Raw genomic sequence first — 16,899 nt, 5'->3', positions numbered from 1 at the left:
GTTCATACATACATTTTATTCAAGAGAACGTGCTTCATAAATTGAGCAAGTCAATAACACGTTGGTCCACCTCTGGCCCTTATGTAAGCAGTTATTCGGCTTAGCATTGATTGATAAGGCTTACTGGATGTCTTCTTGAGGGATATCATACCAAATTCTATCCAACTTTAAAGTTAGATCATCAAAAATCCCAAGCTGGATGGAAGGCCCTGCCCATAATGCTCCAAATGTTCACAATTGGGGTGAGATCCAATGACCTTGCAGACCAAGGTAGGTTTTGGAAAGCACAAAGACAAGCAGCGAAATCTCTCGCCATGTGCAGGCAGGCATTATCTTGCTGAAATGTAAGCCCAGGATGGCTTGCCAAGAAGGACAACAAAATGAGGCATATCCTTGCTTGTCAACAGGCCTCAATTCAAACCAGAACTCACTGTGAAGAGAATTCTACTCCAGTCAATGAGATTCCAGGCTGAAGACATGTCTGGAGATGCCCCAGGCAACTGTGGAATACCAAACTGAATGGACCCGCTATATGGGCTGACAACCAGGAGTGATGGCCTGGATTGTCATTTTTTTGTTGTTGCAGGAACCCTTTGGTTGTTATCCACAGTACCCTCGGAGTAAAGCAGTACATCAATGATATTTTACACCCCACTTTGTTGCCCTTCATGGTAAGTCATCCTAGGCTTACATTTCAACAGGATAACGCCCACCTGCACATGGCTAGAGTTTCTACTGTTTGTCTTTTTGCTTGTCAGCCCCTACCTTGGCCAGTGTGGTTGCTGGATCTCTCTCCAAATGAGAAGATTTGGAGCTTTAAGGACAGGCCTTCCAACCAGCTTGCAAAGATGATGATCTAATCCAACAACTGGGCAGAATTTGGCATGATACCCCTCAAGAAGTCATCCAACAACCCTATAATCAATATCAAGCCAAATAATTACTTGCAAAAGGTCCAGAGGTGGAGCAACACTTTACCAACTTGCTCAATTTGTGAAGCTCTTTCTCTGGACTAAATCATCCAGTTTTTCTAACATTTTAATTATTTGTTTGTATGTACATGTACATCACATTTACTGATTTCCATCCTATTAGAATAATTGCTTGGTGGTGGTTTTTTGTCTTACAGTATAGTATTTTCATCAGGAAGGAAATAGAGGCTGGGAAAGTTTACTCTTTCAAAATCCATTTTTTGCAGTACTGCTCCAACTATATACATGGTGTAAGTATGGATGGATATGCGTGTATGTGTGTGTGCGCGAGTATATACCTATCCTTTTTTCCCCCTAAGGTAAGTCTTTCCGCTCCCGGTATTGGAATGACTCCTTATCCTCTCCCTTAAAACCCACATCCTTTCATCTTTCCTTTTCCTTCCCTCTTTCCTGACGAAGCAGCCGCCGGTTGCGAAAGCTCAAAATTCTGTGTGTGTGTTTTATTCATTATGCCTATCTACCGGCGCTTTACTGCTTGGTAAGTCTTGGAATCTTTGTTTTTAATATATTTTTCCCATGTGGAAGTTTCTTTCTATATATAGGAGACGATCTGAGCAGCCATCTTAGGTTGTTTGCAGATGATGCTGTCATTTATTGTCTAGTAAAGTCTTCAGACGATCAACATAAATTGCAAAACAGTTTAGGAAATACATCCGTATCATGCAAAAATTGGCAATCCATCCTAAATAATGAAAACTGTGAGGTCATCCACATGAGTGCTAAAAGGAATCTGTTAAACATAGGTTAAATGATAAATCGGTCAAATCTAAAGGCCGTAAATTCAACTGAATACCTAGAAACTACAATTATGAACAACTTAAATTGGAAAGCACACACAGAAAATATTGTGGGAAAAGCAAAGAAAGACTGTGTTTTATTAGCAGAATACTTAGAAGATGTAACAGGTCTACTTAAGAGACTGGCTGCACTATACTTGTCCATCCTCTTTTAGAGTACTGTGGCGATGTGGGATCCTTACAAGACAGGATTACTGGAGTACACAGAGAAAGTTCTAAGAAGGGCCGCACATTTTGTATTATCATGAAATAGGGGAGAGAAGGTCACTGAAATGATACAGGATGGGGGTGGATATAATTAAAACAAAAGCATTTTTCGTTTCAGCAGAATCTTCTAACGAAATTTCAATCACCAACTTTCCCCTCTGAATGAAAAAATATTTTGTTGATGTTGACCTAGACTACATTGGGAGAAATGGCCATCATAATAAAATAAGGGAAACCATAGCTCAGATGGAAAGATATAGGAGTTTGTTTCTTCCACGCACTGTGCGTGATTACAATAATAGAGAATTATGGTGTAGATGGTTCGATGAACCTCTGCCAGATACTTAACTGTCAGTATTACCTTGTGTATTGATACATTTCTCAAACACTGAACTCATCTCTGCCAATTTTGGACTCTATCAGCTTTTTCCATTCTTCTGTAAGCAATTCAGGTAAATATTTTGAAACCATGACTTATTAGACTGATGGTTCAGTAATATTCATACCTGTCATGAATTTGAATTATTACATTCTTCCTGATGTCTGAAGGTACTTTGCCTGTCTTGTATCTTGTAAACTGGGTGGCTCTCCCAAGGATCTCAATTATACCTTGTTTTCACTCACATCTTCAAGTGCTCTGTCAATTTCTTCACACAGTATCATATCTCCTATCCTATCTTCACCTACTTCTTCTTCTCATTGTATAATATTGCCCTCAGATGTGTTGTCCTTTATAATGGTGCTCCTAAATATTTATTCTAATGTTCAGCTTTCCCTTCTTTGTTTATTACTGGCTGGCCAAATGAGCTCTTGATATTCTGTTTACCCAACAGGTCTCTCTAATTTTCCTACAAGCAGCATCAATCCTTCCCTCTAGTTATGTATCTTTATACAGCCCTGCATTTTCCCCCTACCCTTTCCTGCTTAGACATTTTGCTCTTTCTCTCAGTTTCGTATCTGTATTCCCTTCTGCCTGCTTCATTTGTTGCCTTTTTCTTTTCATCAGTTTATACTGGGCCTTGTCTGTTTACTTATGTGACCTCCTGTTACCTTCTTTATTTCATCTCTTAAAGTTACTCATTTGTTTTATGTTCCATTCCTTACCTGTTTCAGCCCAATACTGCATATCAATCCCTCTCAAACACTCAACAACTTCTGTTTCCTTCAATTCTTCCAGGTTTCATTTCCTTAAATTCCTACCTTTTCACAATTTCTTCAGTTTCAGTTTGCAATTCACAACCAATAAATTCTGTTCATAGTACACCATAGCCACTGCAAAAGTCACATTTTAAAATGTGATCTCAAAATCACTGTATTAGCATTACATAACCAATTTGAAACCTTCCAGTGTCCCTAGGTCTCTTTCAAGTATACAACCATCTTTCATGATTCTTATAGCAAATGTTAACAATGATTAAATTGTGCTTTGTGCAGAATTCTACCAGGTGACTTGCTCTTACATTCTGTTCCCCCAGCCATGCTTCCCTCCTATTTTTCCCTTTCTTCATTTCCCCACCCTTTACAATGAAGTTTTCACCTCCTTCAAGTTTCTGAGTAGCTTCTTTTATCTCACCATACATTCCTTCAATCTCTTCATCACATGCAGAGCTATTTGGCATATAAACTTTTATGGGTGTTGCCTTCACTTTTATCTTGGCCATGATAATGCATTCACTATGCTGTTCATAGTAGGATATCATATTCCTATTTTCTTATTCATTATTAAGCTTACTACTGCGTTACCCACCACTATCTGATTCTGTGCTGATAACAAGTTACAACTTATCCACTTTCTTTTTTTTTAAATTATCTAACATACCTATCAGATTTACAGATTTAACATTCTGTACTTTGAAAAGTGGAATTATAGTCTTGTTTTTCCCAATGATGACATGCTCCTGAGGAGGCCCCAACCAGAGATTCAAAGGAGTGACTATTTTACCTTCGGAATATTTTACTCAAGAGGACGCTTTCATCATTAAGTCATACGGCAGAGCTGTTTGCCCTGCTTTCAAATGTTTATATTACCGGCGCAGCAACAACATGTTGATTAATGTTACATGGCCAGAGCAGTCAGTCATCCCACAGCCACTGAGAAGGCTTTTGCCTCTCTTCAGGAACCACGGGTTAGTCTGGCCTCTCCCCGTAACATGGCTATCTGTATCAATGAGGCACACAAACCACCTCACATCAGCAAGGTCCATGGTTCATTAGGGGGAGGTGACCACGCAGCATGTATGGCTCTGAAGTAGTCAAATATGTAGCTTTCATGCAGTATATGACTTTTGAAAGCTACATATTTTCAAGTATATAAAGTTGTCTGTTTGTCGACACTGCTTCAGTTAACTATTACAGCAATGATGTAGTGAACTTCTATCATGAATGTTGCCAGTACTTTCTGATTATTTCTACAAAAATAAGAACAAAGTCATTTTATGGTTAACCTACCCTCCCTCTCATACCCTCCCCCCCCCCCTCTCTCTCTCACACACACACACACACACACACACACACACACACAGTCAGTCACACTCTCACAGATATTAAGTTAGAGACCACCATTTACAAAAGCTACTTTTACATCCTCAGAAATTTAGATCAAAGTTTATAGATAATAAACAGAAATTCATAGCTTACCACAAGCACCCAATATGGTTCTGGTTTAAATGTTTGGATTTCATCATGCCTCTGAACACAGAATCCTAATGTAGGTGTTTGGCAAGGACCATAGGAAATAGTAGAAGCATCTAGGTCACCATACTTTCCCTGTGAAAAACAAAAACATAAAAATATCCAATTTGTCATAAACAAATAGTAAATACCACTGTGCCCTAACAAAATCCAATGCAGTCAGAATATATAGGCAACGAATACAAATTACATGTTCTATCCTACTCTTCATAGCTAGAACACAGTTGATGTTCACTTAGACAGGTGATAATACAGAGAGCAGTGAAACAAACAGGCAGTTCCTGAGGTCCATCACAGTAGACCCCATAAAGTGATTGGTTAGCCAGAAACAAAGTCCAGAGCATAACAAAAGCCATCATAAGCACACAAACAGTCCAGGGAACAATCCAAATCAAAAACATAATACAGGCAATGTCAAACACTATACTAATCTATGGTGTGTGTCTAAGGCATCAATGAACTAGTGAGACGAACTGGCAACTTCAGAGTGGCAATATTTACAGGCACTCTCATGCCAGTGGACAGTCCCATGTGATATGCTTCCACCTGCAGTGGTACTTCATGCAGGAGCAAGCTGTGGCCAGAGTATATACCCCAAGTATCTCTAGCCTGTCCTCCATTTCAAGAGTTGGGCTAGGTGGGGAATGCAAATCATTGTCAGATACTGAACACCCCCTGTGTCAGAAATTGCTGGTCCTGAGCTGACTTCATCATGGAAGGGGACAGAGATGTAGAAACCCCAAAAAAGGCTGCCGCAGTAGTTTCTCAACATGATCGATCAGATCTGTGGTGCAGGGGAGTGGGTGCCAGCCACATTGGCAATGGCGATGATGGTTCAGCCTCCACAGACATTCTTCTTTAGTTTGAAAATGTTTCCACACTGATAATTACGAGGTTACAGGGTCACTGGTGTTAGTGAGAGCTGGAACTGGTTTAGAGGTTTGACTTGGCTCCCATCACTCATCATTGTAAACCCTCTGTTGATGTGTGATGTGTAACACAAGGGTGGAGGCTTCAGCACTAATAGGTAGGCTATTAAGCAGCCTTGGCCTGGGCTTTGTTGCCCAGCCGATAGCCAAGGGGGGATGAGAGGTGGGGCTTTTACCTATCACTGCAGTCAGAGCCAATTTCAATGCGTGATTAGATGCTCCTGGCTGGCCACAGCCTCAAATATTTGTCACCCACTACTGCTGACACCTACATCTTGGATCCACCCAGCATCCCAGCTGGAAGTGTGAGCACATGGGTAATGTATGTGGGTGGTGTGTCCACTGAGTCAGGCATTCAGGCATAGCAGAGGTCTGAGCAACCTTCATTCATAGGGGATAAGCCCATTATGTGGCAAAGAATCCTGTGAGTGCTCCCCGAGAATCAGTTGCCGTGGTTACCTAGTGCAGCTGTTGCTGTTACCTATTTCATCTGTGTTTTGAAGGTCCTGATCATCTGCTCAGCTTCTGAATTGGACAAGAGACAGAAAGGAGTAGTGGTCAGGTGCTCCAAACTGCTGCACTGAAAAAAATTCTGAAATGCAGATGCTGTTAACTACGGACTGGTGCGAAAACCAGGTTCGGAGGTACCCCCTCTATTGCAAATATAATGGAGAGGGCACAGATGGTAGCTGCTGCGGTGGTCGTAGCCAACCTTGCCCCATATGGGAAGACAGAGAGGATATCAACAACTAGCAATTGCACTGCACTCGGACGTGATCCAGAGAAACCAACATGCACTCTTTGCCAGGGTTAGTCAGGATGTGACCAAGGATTGAAAAATTGTGCAGGAGCAGATTGACTGTAGGTGCACACAAGGCAGTTCTAGATGTTATATTGTAGGGTTGCATCAACAACAGGCCAATACATGGGGTGTCCCACTATTACCTTCATTCAGCACATTCCCCAATGGGCAGAGTGGAGAAGCTTCAGTATGCATGATGGAGCATGGTAGAAACTACCACACGAAATTGAGAATCATCCATAGCTAACAATGTGACACCATCAGTGACAAAATCCTGTATCATTATGAAAAACAGGTGTGCCACGCATGGTCAGTGCCCTTAGGCAAGTGCTCTGGCCAACCCTGCCATACACCCTGCAGAGCAGCGCACTAGGTTGTTTCTGTTGCTACCATAAACAGGAATTCGTCACGGGTGTGATGCTGATCTGCATCTAAGACAACACAATACTTTATGCTTGTCAAACTCTACATCTGGGCCACACTGCATGTCACTGAATTTGAGTACTGCATGGTAGGTCAAATGACAGATATCATAGGTGTAGTAATTTCGGAACAATGTCCACTGTTGCAGCCACTGAGCCATTTTATCAGGAAGTTTTGAATGGGTACCAAGCAGCAAAATGATGGGCTTGTGACTGGTGATCAGATGAAACTCTGTATCACAGTGATATACGTGAAACTTCTTGATGAATATGATTGCCAACATCTATTCCTCAATTTGCAAATAATTTATCTGTGTCATATTTCATGTTTTTGATGCAAAAACAATCGGCTGTTCTCTGCCACTGACATATCTGTGGGACACCACTGTACCTAAGTCATAAACCAATACAGCAGTGGCAAGTGTTGAGTGTCTGCCTGTATGGAATATTGCTAAACAATGGGCTGACCTGAGGCAGTTTTTAATTTGCAAGGAAGTTTCCTGACATGGTGCTGACCACAAAGGAATGCCTGTAGTTCTTTGAGGTTCTTGGGACATGTTATATTAGTGATTCATGTTGGTATGAGCCCTTCTTTACCTAATATACACCCCAGGTACTTTACACTTGGCTCCAAGAAACTACATTTGTCAAGCCAACAACAAAAACCATGGGTTTCTAGCCTCTCAAACAAAATCTGTAGAACATACAGGTGCTGCTCCACATGGGTCCAGTAATTAATGTGCCATCTAAGTAAATAAAACCAATGGAAATACCTTTAATGAGCTGTTCAAAGTATCTGAAATATCATGGAAGTGCCTGCAACCCCTAATGACAAATGGTATGAACTCTTTTGTCTGGTCATCTACAGGTAACTGAAAGCAGGCATCAGTGAGAACTCTTTCTGAAAAACAATGGCTCCCAACCAATTTAATCAACAATTCCTCCAGCCTAGGAACTGGATGCAGGTCAACATTTGTTTTGTTTGTGCATTAACAATATACCACAAATTCTATGTGATCCATTTGACTTCTCAGCTATGACCCCAGGCATTGTCCACTGGCTAGACATTACCAGTGATATTACTCCCATACTTTGCAGTCTATGTCATTAGATGTTAACTCTCAACTGTGCATGCCAAAAGACACTGAACACGCTTAAAGGTCTGAGGCAATGCTGATTGCTTTGAGGATACATGGGCTTGGAAACCTGTTGAACAACCTACTTTAGGTTCAAAGAATTGCTTATATTGCACATATAACTAGGTTCAAACAGTTGCTTGTATTGCAAAATCATCTATGCCACAAATTTTAGGTGTTGTCCAAGTGTTGACTAATAGCAGGATTGTCAAGCTACATTGTTATACTTAGTGTGGATTGTGATCAGACCCCACAAAAAAATCAATTGTCTATTTTATGTCACCACTTTGTACTGACGGCACTGCACCAGCAGGAAGCCGATGTGCCAACACATACCCACATTAATCAGAGACATGGCTGTGCCTGTGAACAACTGCAAATCTGACACTGATCCATTAATTCCCAGCTGCAACATGAGCTTCTGCATTCTATCTAGTACCGTTATAGGAACTGGCCAGATAAAGTGCAGCACACTGAGAGCCTTTGTTGCCATACACTGGCTGAGAAAGACACTAGATGCCCTGGTGTGCAGCATGCAAAACAGGTGATATCACGGAAATGGCAATGACAATTATGCTGTGAGCCACACGCTGGACATAATTCGATAGCACAAACTTTTCTGGGACTCTTCGACAATCCTGGGGAGAAATCTGTTGTTGGAGCTTCCACTCGATTTGGGACATGCAGATGGCAAATAAAGCATTTCTGTTTTTGTGCATCTGCCAATGATGAGGACAGTGAATCTTTAATTACAGCACTAACTACTGAATCTTGTGTCACCAGAGTACCTGAGAAATGGGCGCTTGCTAAAACAGATGAAGACATTGATTGGATGTCATCAGTGGATCAACGAACACAACAATGAATACAACAAAAACAACAACTAATGACATCATGGATTAATAATTCTGCATTTGATGTGCCACACTATTAACAGTAAAAAATCACACTTGCATACCAAGCCTTGAAAGTCAACAGCCCATGTGGCATAGGACTGCATACACGCTTAACATATTTATTAAATTTGAGCCAAACAGCAACTATGTGGGTTTGGTGACCGTAACAGTCAATCAGCAATCTACAAACATCAGAAACACAACTGGGGTCCGAGAGGGCCATACTTTCTGCACCTTTATATACCATATTACTTTACGACCATAATCGTGCATGCTAATGTTCTGGGTGAATTAAGTGACTTGCTTGACAGTGAAGTACAAAATTATGTAAACAGGCCTCCCAACACACATTTGCCTCATCAAAGCAAATGAGTGGTCGAGTGAGAGATGAAGAAGATACAGCAGCAGACTACTGTTGGTTTTGCAGTAGTTGTAACAGCAATTTCTCCTGTCACTTTTGCAATTCCAGCAGCTGTTCATGCCACTGCTGCTGTCGCTGTTGCTGCTACTGAAATTCCCACTGCTTTTCTTTCGGTTGCTGTTGCTGCAGGTGTTGTTGCTGTTGCAGCTGCAATTACTGTTGTCACAACTTTACAAACTCAGGATCTATGCTTCACTGGAATAGTTGCATTGTGATAAAAGTCCTAGTCGCCACTATTCACTCCTATGCTGCATAGTTAGAACACAGTTTATGATCACTCACACTGGCGGTAATGCAAATAATGGTTAAATAAATGAGTGGTTCCTGAGGTTGATGGCATCAGAGTTCACGAACTGAGCAGGTAGCCAGAAACGAATTTCAGTCATAAGCTACCCACAAAGTCCAGGGAACAATCCAAATCAAAAATGTAACAAAGGCAAAGTCAACCATCCTACCAACCTATGGCACATACCTCGATGAACTACTGAGACTAAATGGCAACTATGAGGCCACAGTATTTAAAAGGCACATTTGCAAGTGCAGCGGCCCCTCATTTGGGAGCGAGCTGCAACCAGAGTACATGGCCCGAGTATCTCTGAACTGTCTTCCACATCAATACTTGGCCTGGGCAGGGAATTTGAATCACTGCCTGATACTAAGTAGCCTACTATCTTCCACAAGATTTTCATTTTTCAGTGAAATTTCCAAACTCAAAGATAAGGAATAGCCTTAATATATAGTTGAGTTATTAATTCCTTATGAAGATTAAAATTCTTGATTACAATTTAGAAACAAAAAATCATTGGACGAAACTCAAAACGTGCATCTTTACTGTGAAACAGATAGATACACTGAAAGCTAGCTGTTTCTTTCCATTTAAACTCCTGTCCAGAAGAGTATTAAGTCTAAATATTAATTTTCAGGAATGCAAGCATTTTGAAGCAGATTTCAAATTTTTTTAAAAACAAATATCGAGAAAAGTATCCACCAGAGCTGAAAGTAGAGAAATATGGTCACACATACAAACAAGGATAATAGATAAGAAAACTTCTTAATTACGGTAACAACTAACAAGAGAACAAAGATGAGGCAGTTTAGAACATTCGTCAGACCTCAGTGGCCAGAGATAGCGGTCGCGGTCGCGCGCGCGAGTGTGTGTGTGTGAGTGTGTGTGTGTGTGTGTGTGTGTGTGTGTGTTTTTTTCAACTTTAGAAGAAGGTCTTTTGGCCAAAAGCTCCAGTATATGGTAGTCATTTTATTGTGTTTTTGTTGTGTCTGACTGCAACTCAACGTTTCCTCTATATTCTGAGTAGCAATCTATCCTTTTTCATAATATTGGAGTTATTCCAACCTGGATTTTCCATTGTTCATCAACACACTATCCTATCATGAGCAAGTCTCTCCACCTCATATCTCAGTGCAACTGCTGCAACTTGCATCCATTTGGACCTCTTTCTGTATTATAGGTACCAAGGATTGTCATTTTCGTGTCTGACACTTCATGACAGTTCAGAATAAAGATATGATTACATTATCCTAAACATAAAGTAAATGAAGTGAAATTTATATAATAGGTAAAGGTCAAAATTATTTTGTAAAGAAAAACTATGGAAGAATACAGCATTATACAGAAATAAGCAATATTGTTTACGTAGGAGTGAAATCAATCTAATGTGTACAGTAGCAAAAGAAGTGAGCAGAAAAGAGGAAACATAAATAAAGACATGGAAAAATTGAAGCACACAAAAAGTTCACATGAAAGATATATAGTGAATAGGGGTTAACCTGTCACACTACCCTGAGATATGCCGGATGCTACCTCTGATTCTGATAAAGTCTCCTGCTAAGAATGATATACTGACTTCTGTTTGCTACGAAAACTTCAGACTAATTGTGCATTTGTTCCAGTATTTTGTCAGTCTGTATTTTGTTCATTAGGCAATGGTGTGAAACAAATGTTGTTTCCTGTTACATGTCACTGTGCTCCACAAATCAGTCCACGATAGGTGAGTGGTTGCTTTTCCCTTATTTTATGTATTGCTCCATACAGGAATATCAACTGCTGTAACTTATTAGATTCTGGAATTCAAGAAACATGGCATCAACCTGAGTACTGTCATGCCTTCTAGATCTCATTAATGAACAAAGCAATTTGGGTTTCACACAATCTGTGTTTGTGGAAATCATGTTTGGCACATGGAAAGGAATTATTTGGTCTTCATGGCAATCATCAAATGTGACTACAATAAAATTTTCGTAATTCCTTGAAAAATTTAAGTCAAGGAGATAGGTCTATTGAGCTTCCTTCTATCATCATGTCTCCCTCTCTGGTGGACACCAACTTCACAAAGCACTGTCCATGCGGGTGGAGAAGCTTGTGTACCCATGTGAAGCTGAGGGCTATGTCGAAGGTAGAGGACCTATTGCCGGAAAGGCCTCAGCCGATGGATCAGAATAAGACTGTCCCATTGTCCCTATCCACTCCTAGTCCTACCCAACTCCACGACCCAACCCAATGTGTGATGCAATCTGTGCCATGGGGTGCAAGGCACATGGAAAGATGTGTCGCAAATGGAGACTCAGGGATACCAGGCAACCTCCCTGAGTAAGTATCCTTACACTGAGCGGTGTATTGGTGGTGTGGACCTTGTAGATCCCCAAACCTTGTGGGACCAATATGGACATGACTAAAGAAAACAAAGAAAAACAAACTAAGGGGCAAATTGAGACCTCAAGTATCCAAACATCGGGGTCAATACCAATGGAAGGCATTCCCACTACTGAATCAGGGTCTAGACCTGAGCCAGAAGTGGCAACTATAACCAAGAAGCTAGACCAGATTAAGATCAAAGGCTTGTCTGGGACCCAGAGGAGGAAACTACTCAGGGAACAGAGGAAAAAGGAAGGGAAAGAATGGCTTCCTAAAGACAAGTGGAGGGAATTAAAGGAATTGAACCTAAGACCCCCAGAAAGAAACTATCTCAGGTTGATGGGGATACACAGACCCCCACTACGTCAAAGACAGGTAGCAAGCGGATAAGGGAGGAATCGAAGATTCCCTCCTCCCTGGATAAGCAAGTCCAGAAAAAACCGAGGCAAGAAACAGGCAAACAGACCTATAGTGCTGCAGTCTCGGTTTTTAGGATGGCAGTTATCCAGGGAGGCTATCCACTGGTGGCCACCACTTCGCAACAGGAGGAACTAGTACAGATGGCCCTCTTTGAAAAGATTGGGAGGAGGGAGATGCTGGCCCAGGACCCCAATTCAGGATGGTCTATCTAGATCGTGGTGCCCTCATTTTTGTCTGTGAGGGGGTGCACATGGTGGAATGGCTCAAAGACAAGGTGCCCATGATACCCCCATGTGAAGAAGCGAAGCTGCTGGTTAAGACGGCAGCAAAGCTTCTTAAGACCGCAAAGATATCAATATTGGTACCAAAGATCCTGAAAGAAGTCTCTCTTAAGACTCTGTTCAGGAAAATGGGGGACCAGAACCCAAAGTCTCAACAGAAGATTGGCGAGTGATCAACCAGATGGTTGCAGCAGAAGGACGAACCCTGGTAGAGGACGTCAGAGAAAAGTCCTTGAAAGTGATGAGTGAGCAGGACCTGAAATTGTTTTTAGGGTTCTCACAGGTCACCGTCAGGGCTCTCAAAGACGGCAGCAAGCTGGAGACTCGAGGTGCTGCAGATTAATCTGCAGCACAGTAAAGGAGCCTCTGCTGTCCTGAGTCGCTGCCTGGAGAGGCAGGAAGTGGATGTGGTCCTGATACAAGAACCCTATTTCTTTAAAGGGGGTGTATTGGGCCTCGGTGGCACTGGAGGTAAGCTGATTTATGCTAGAAATCTAAGAAACTCCAGAATATTCATCTATGTAAGAAATGGAATTTCTTTCATGCCAATGATGGATTTCTGCTCTAGGGATGTAATGACCATTAAAATGCAGCAATGTGAGGAAGATATCACAAGTGAAATTGTTTTCGCCTCAGCATACCTTCCTTATGAAGACATCTCTCCTGGTAGAAATTTGCCATCAGCAAGGTGACCAACTGCTGGTGGGATGCGATACCAATGCCCACAACCTAGCATAGGGCAGCAAGGACACCAACAGTAGAGATGAGTACCTTCTTGAATTTCTTTTAGCTAACAACTTAGAGGGCCTAAATAGGTGCAATGAACCTACATTCAGGAATAGCAGATGGGAAGAAGTAATTGACATAACCTTTAGTTCCATGATGATGGGCAGCTATGTCAAACAGTGGCATGTGGTGTTCGAGCCATCTTCATCGGACCACATGTACTTTAAATTCAAGGTTGAAATGGGAATCAGACAGACTACAATCAACAGGAATCCCAGGAAAACAGACTGGGAGACATATAGGAGAATCCTTGACTTAGGATTATTGGAAACTAAAACCATGATAAGGAATCCAGTAGAATTTGAAGAAATAGCAGACTCTGCCATAGTGACCACATATCAGGACAACGGCACAATCACCAAGCAGTGCACAAATATGAGTGTGCCTTGGTGGAATAACAACTTGGAAATGCAAAGAAAACGGGTACAGAGACTGTTTAATATTGCAAGATGTAAAGAACAATGGGCTGAATATCGTAAGGCCCTTGCCGACTACAATCTTGCAATCAGACAGGCAAAGAAGGCATCCTGGAAGACATTCTGTGAGGAAGTGGGGAGCACAGCTGCACAAGTCAGACTTCACATGATACTGGAGTACCAACCAATCCAGGAGGTACGTTGAGGAAGGAGGATGGGGAATATACAAAGACAGCACTTAAGATGCTGGAACTGCTCCTCAAAACTCACTTTCCTCAATATGCTCTGCCTGACAACAAAGACCAGAATGTGATCCCGGAGAGACATCGGTTCTCAGGCACTCGAAGAGAGGAATGGGAATCAGCCAAGGAGTGTGTGAACTTTAATAAAATCCAATGGGCGCTGGGAACATTCCAACCGTTCAAGTCACCTGGCCCAGACGGAATTTGTCCAGCTCTCCTGCAACAGGCAGGAGAGAAGCTCATAAGAGTCCTATGCAGGCTATTCAGGTTTAGCCTAGCAGTAGGAATCATTCCAAATGATTGGAGGGCAGTGAAGGTTGTCTTCATTCCAAAGCTGGGGAGAACTGATCATACCAAGGCTAAGGATATGAGACCAATCAGTCTGTCCTCCTCCATTCTCAAAACGTTGGAAAAATTGGTTAATGTATATGTTGGGAAGAGGAGGCTAAGTAGGGCTCCTCTACACTCAAACCAACACGCACATCAATCAGGTAAATCATGTGAGACAGCTCTCCACCAACTCACTGGGAAGGTGGAGAAAGCACTTCACTTCCAAGAAATAGCCCTCTGCATCTTCCTGGATATCGATGGGGCCTTCAGTAACACAACCTTCGATTCCATGGAAAGGATAGCAGAGGTGCCTGACCTGGGGACCACTATATGCAGGTGAACCAGGACCATGCTTAGTGGAAGGAAGGTGGAGGATACCATGATGAATGAAAAGATGGTAATTAACACCACTAGAGGCTGCCCACAAGAAGTTCTGTCCCCTCTATTGTGGAATCTAGTGGTGAACGAACTCATTGAGCAATTAAATTCCGGACAATGCTTATGCCAAGGATATGCAAATGACCTTGTCATAGTAATATTTGGCAAATTTACTGACACAGTTAGAAATATGGCACAGGAAGGTTTGGACATTGTGAAAAATTAGTGTGTTAAACAGGATCTGAGAGTTAATCCTAAGAATATTGTTGTGGCGTCATTAACGAAGACACATATTCAACACTCAAGTTGGAATCTAAAGCTCTTCGATGAAACTCTACCTGTGAAGGGGATAGTGAAATATCTAGGGGTAAACTTAGATGAGAAGCTAACTTGGACCCCTCACATTAAGAGTAATTCTCTAAGACAAAAAGTACTCTAGTGAGTACTAGAAGGGTTTGTGGCAAAAACTGGGGCCTAATCCCCAGGGGTACTCACTGGATATACACCACAGTAGTCAGACCTAGGATTTCCTACGAGTTGCAGCTAAGGAGCTTGCTAAGGTGTGGAAATTGGCCTGCTCAGCCATAACAGGCAGAATTAGCAGCACACCAACTGCTGGAAAGGAAGCCATGCTGGACATGCCTCCACTACACCTTTGGGTCAAGATGGAGGCAGCAGCTGGGGCAAACAGACTTAAAACTGGCAAAAACTGGGTCTCATTCAGATATCCAGAATCACACACTAACATAGTGAGTGAGGTAAATGTGGGAATGGCTGGGGAAATGCCTGCCAACTATATAATAACCCCCAAATGCTTTGACAAGCCTTACAATATAATAACTGGAAGCAGGGAGCAGTGGGAAAAAACAGTCCGAGACCGTATGGGGGACATCGTTTCGTTCACTGAGGGGTCAAAAATAGACCAAGGCGATGGGGCACGGGTGTATGGGGTTCAGCCAAGACTGGAGGGCATCATCTCTTTCAGAAAACCGGCCTCTGTTTTCCAAGCTGAAATTACTGCTATCAGGGCATGTGTGGAGGAGAATATGCATAGGTGCTACAAGCATCATAGCATCTACGTCTACTCAGACAGTCAGGTAGCCCTGAAATCATTGGCAGTTACTGCAACAAGATCTGAGATTGTTGCAGAATGCCAATGGGCTCTGGTGGGGCTATGAGGAAGCAATAGGGTAAACCTAGTGTGGGTCCCTTGCCACTCAGGGATCTGTGGCAATGAACAAGCCAACAGATTGGCTAGGATGGGGGCAACAACTCCATTTATTGGACCGGAACCTGTCATGACAATCACCAAGGCTATGATCAAATTAGAAGTATGGAACTGGCTTAGGAAACGACACGTGGGATATTGGATCAAGGTCCGTAAACAAAAACATGGTAAGATAATGATGGCCAAGCCATGTTTTAAAAGATATGTAATCCTGGGATTGAACAGGAAAGAGATCAGACTAATAACTGGACTGATGACTGGCCATGAGAATTTAAAAAAACTACTACACACAAGGGTATAGCGGAAAAGGAACTGTAGGATCTGTAATGAGGGTGAAGAAACTGCATCACACTTAGTCTTCAAATGCATGGCATTGGAGAGTAAAAGATACAGAATCTTCAGGACAACTAGACCTGAAGAAATTGTGTCTAACAAAAAATTGGTAGATGGTCTCCTTGAACTATTTAAGGGCATTTGTTGGCTTTATTAGATATACAGGGAGCGATACAGCACAATAAACTTAGTTTCAGTGTGGGCAGTGGTGAGTTGGACTTATACTGTTTTAACTTCCCTGGTCAAATCAAATCAAATCAATCATTTGTGTCAGTACCATAACAGTCAAGATGCACCTGGACTGGCACATTCATTGTATCAACTGATTATATATAAAATCAATATGTTTTAATATTTTTTACACCCCAGTACATAAGATCTTGCTTTATACACACTAAATATTTCTCCCAAAATTGTCTTTATGCTTGTTTCAACTTTGTTCAGTTTTTACCTGTCAGTAATAGCTCAGCTTCAATTGACTCTGATATGCAACACACTATGCTTTCCTAGTAGTCTCCTAATTTAGTTACTAGGCTGTGATT

At 41.8% G+C, this 16,899-nt stretch overlaps 1 protein-coding gene across 1 annotated transcript in view; it reads right to left on the bottom strand.

Moving 5' to 3' along the window:
- LOC126281619 (DNA topoisomerase 3-beta-1) overlaps nucleotides 1-16,899 on the bottom strand; it is a 132,567-nt gene that overhangs the window by 86,167 nt on the left and 29,501 nt on the right. The window contains exon 5 of the mRNA XM_049980739.1: nucleotides 4,634-4,762. Coding sequence (XP_049836696.1) covers nucleotides 4,634-4,762 — 129 coding nt within the window. The remainder of the gene's footprint in view (nucleotides 1-4,633; nucleotides 4,763-16,899) is intronic.

The sequence above is a fragment of the Schistocerca gregaria genome, chromosome 7 (assembly GCF_023897955.1).
Source record: "Schistocerca gregaria isolate iqSchGreg1 chromosome 7, iqSchGreg1.2, whole genome shotgun sequence".
Classification (NCBI taxonomy): Eukaryota; Metazoa; Arthropoda; class Insecta; order Orthoptera; family Acrididae; genus Schistocerca; species Schistocerca gregaria.
Note: the sequence above shows the minus strand (reverse complement) of the source record. Positions and strands in the feature narration are given on the sequence as shown.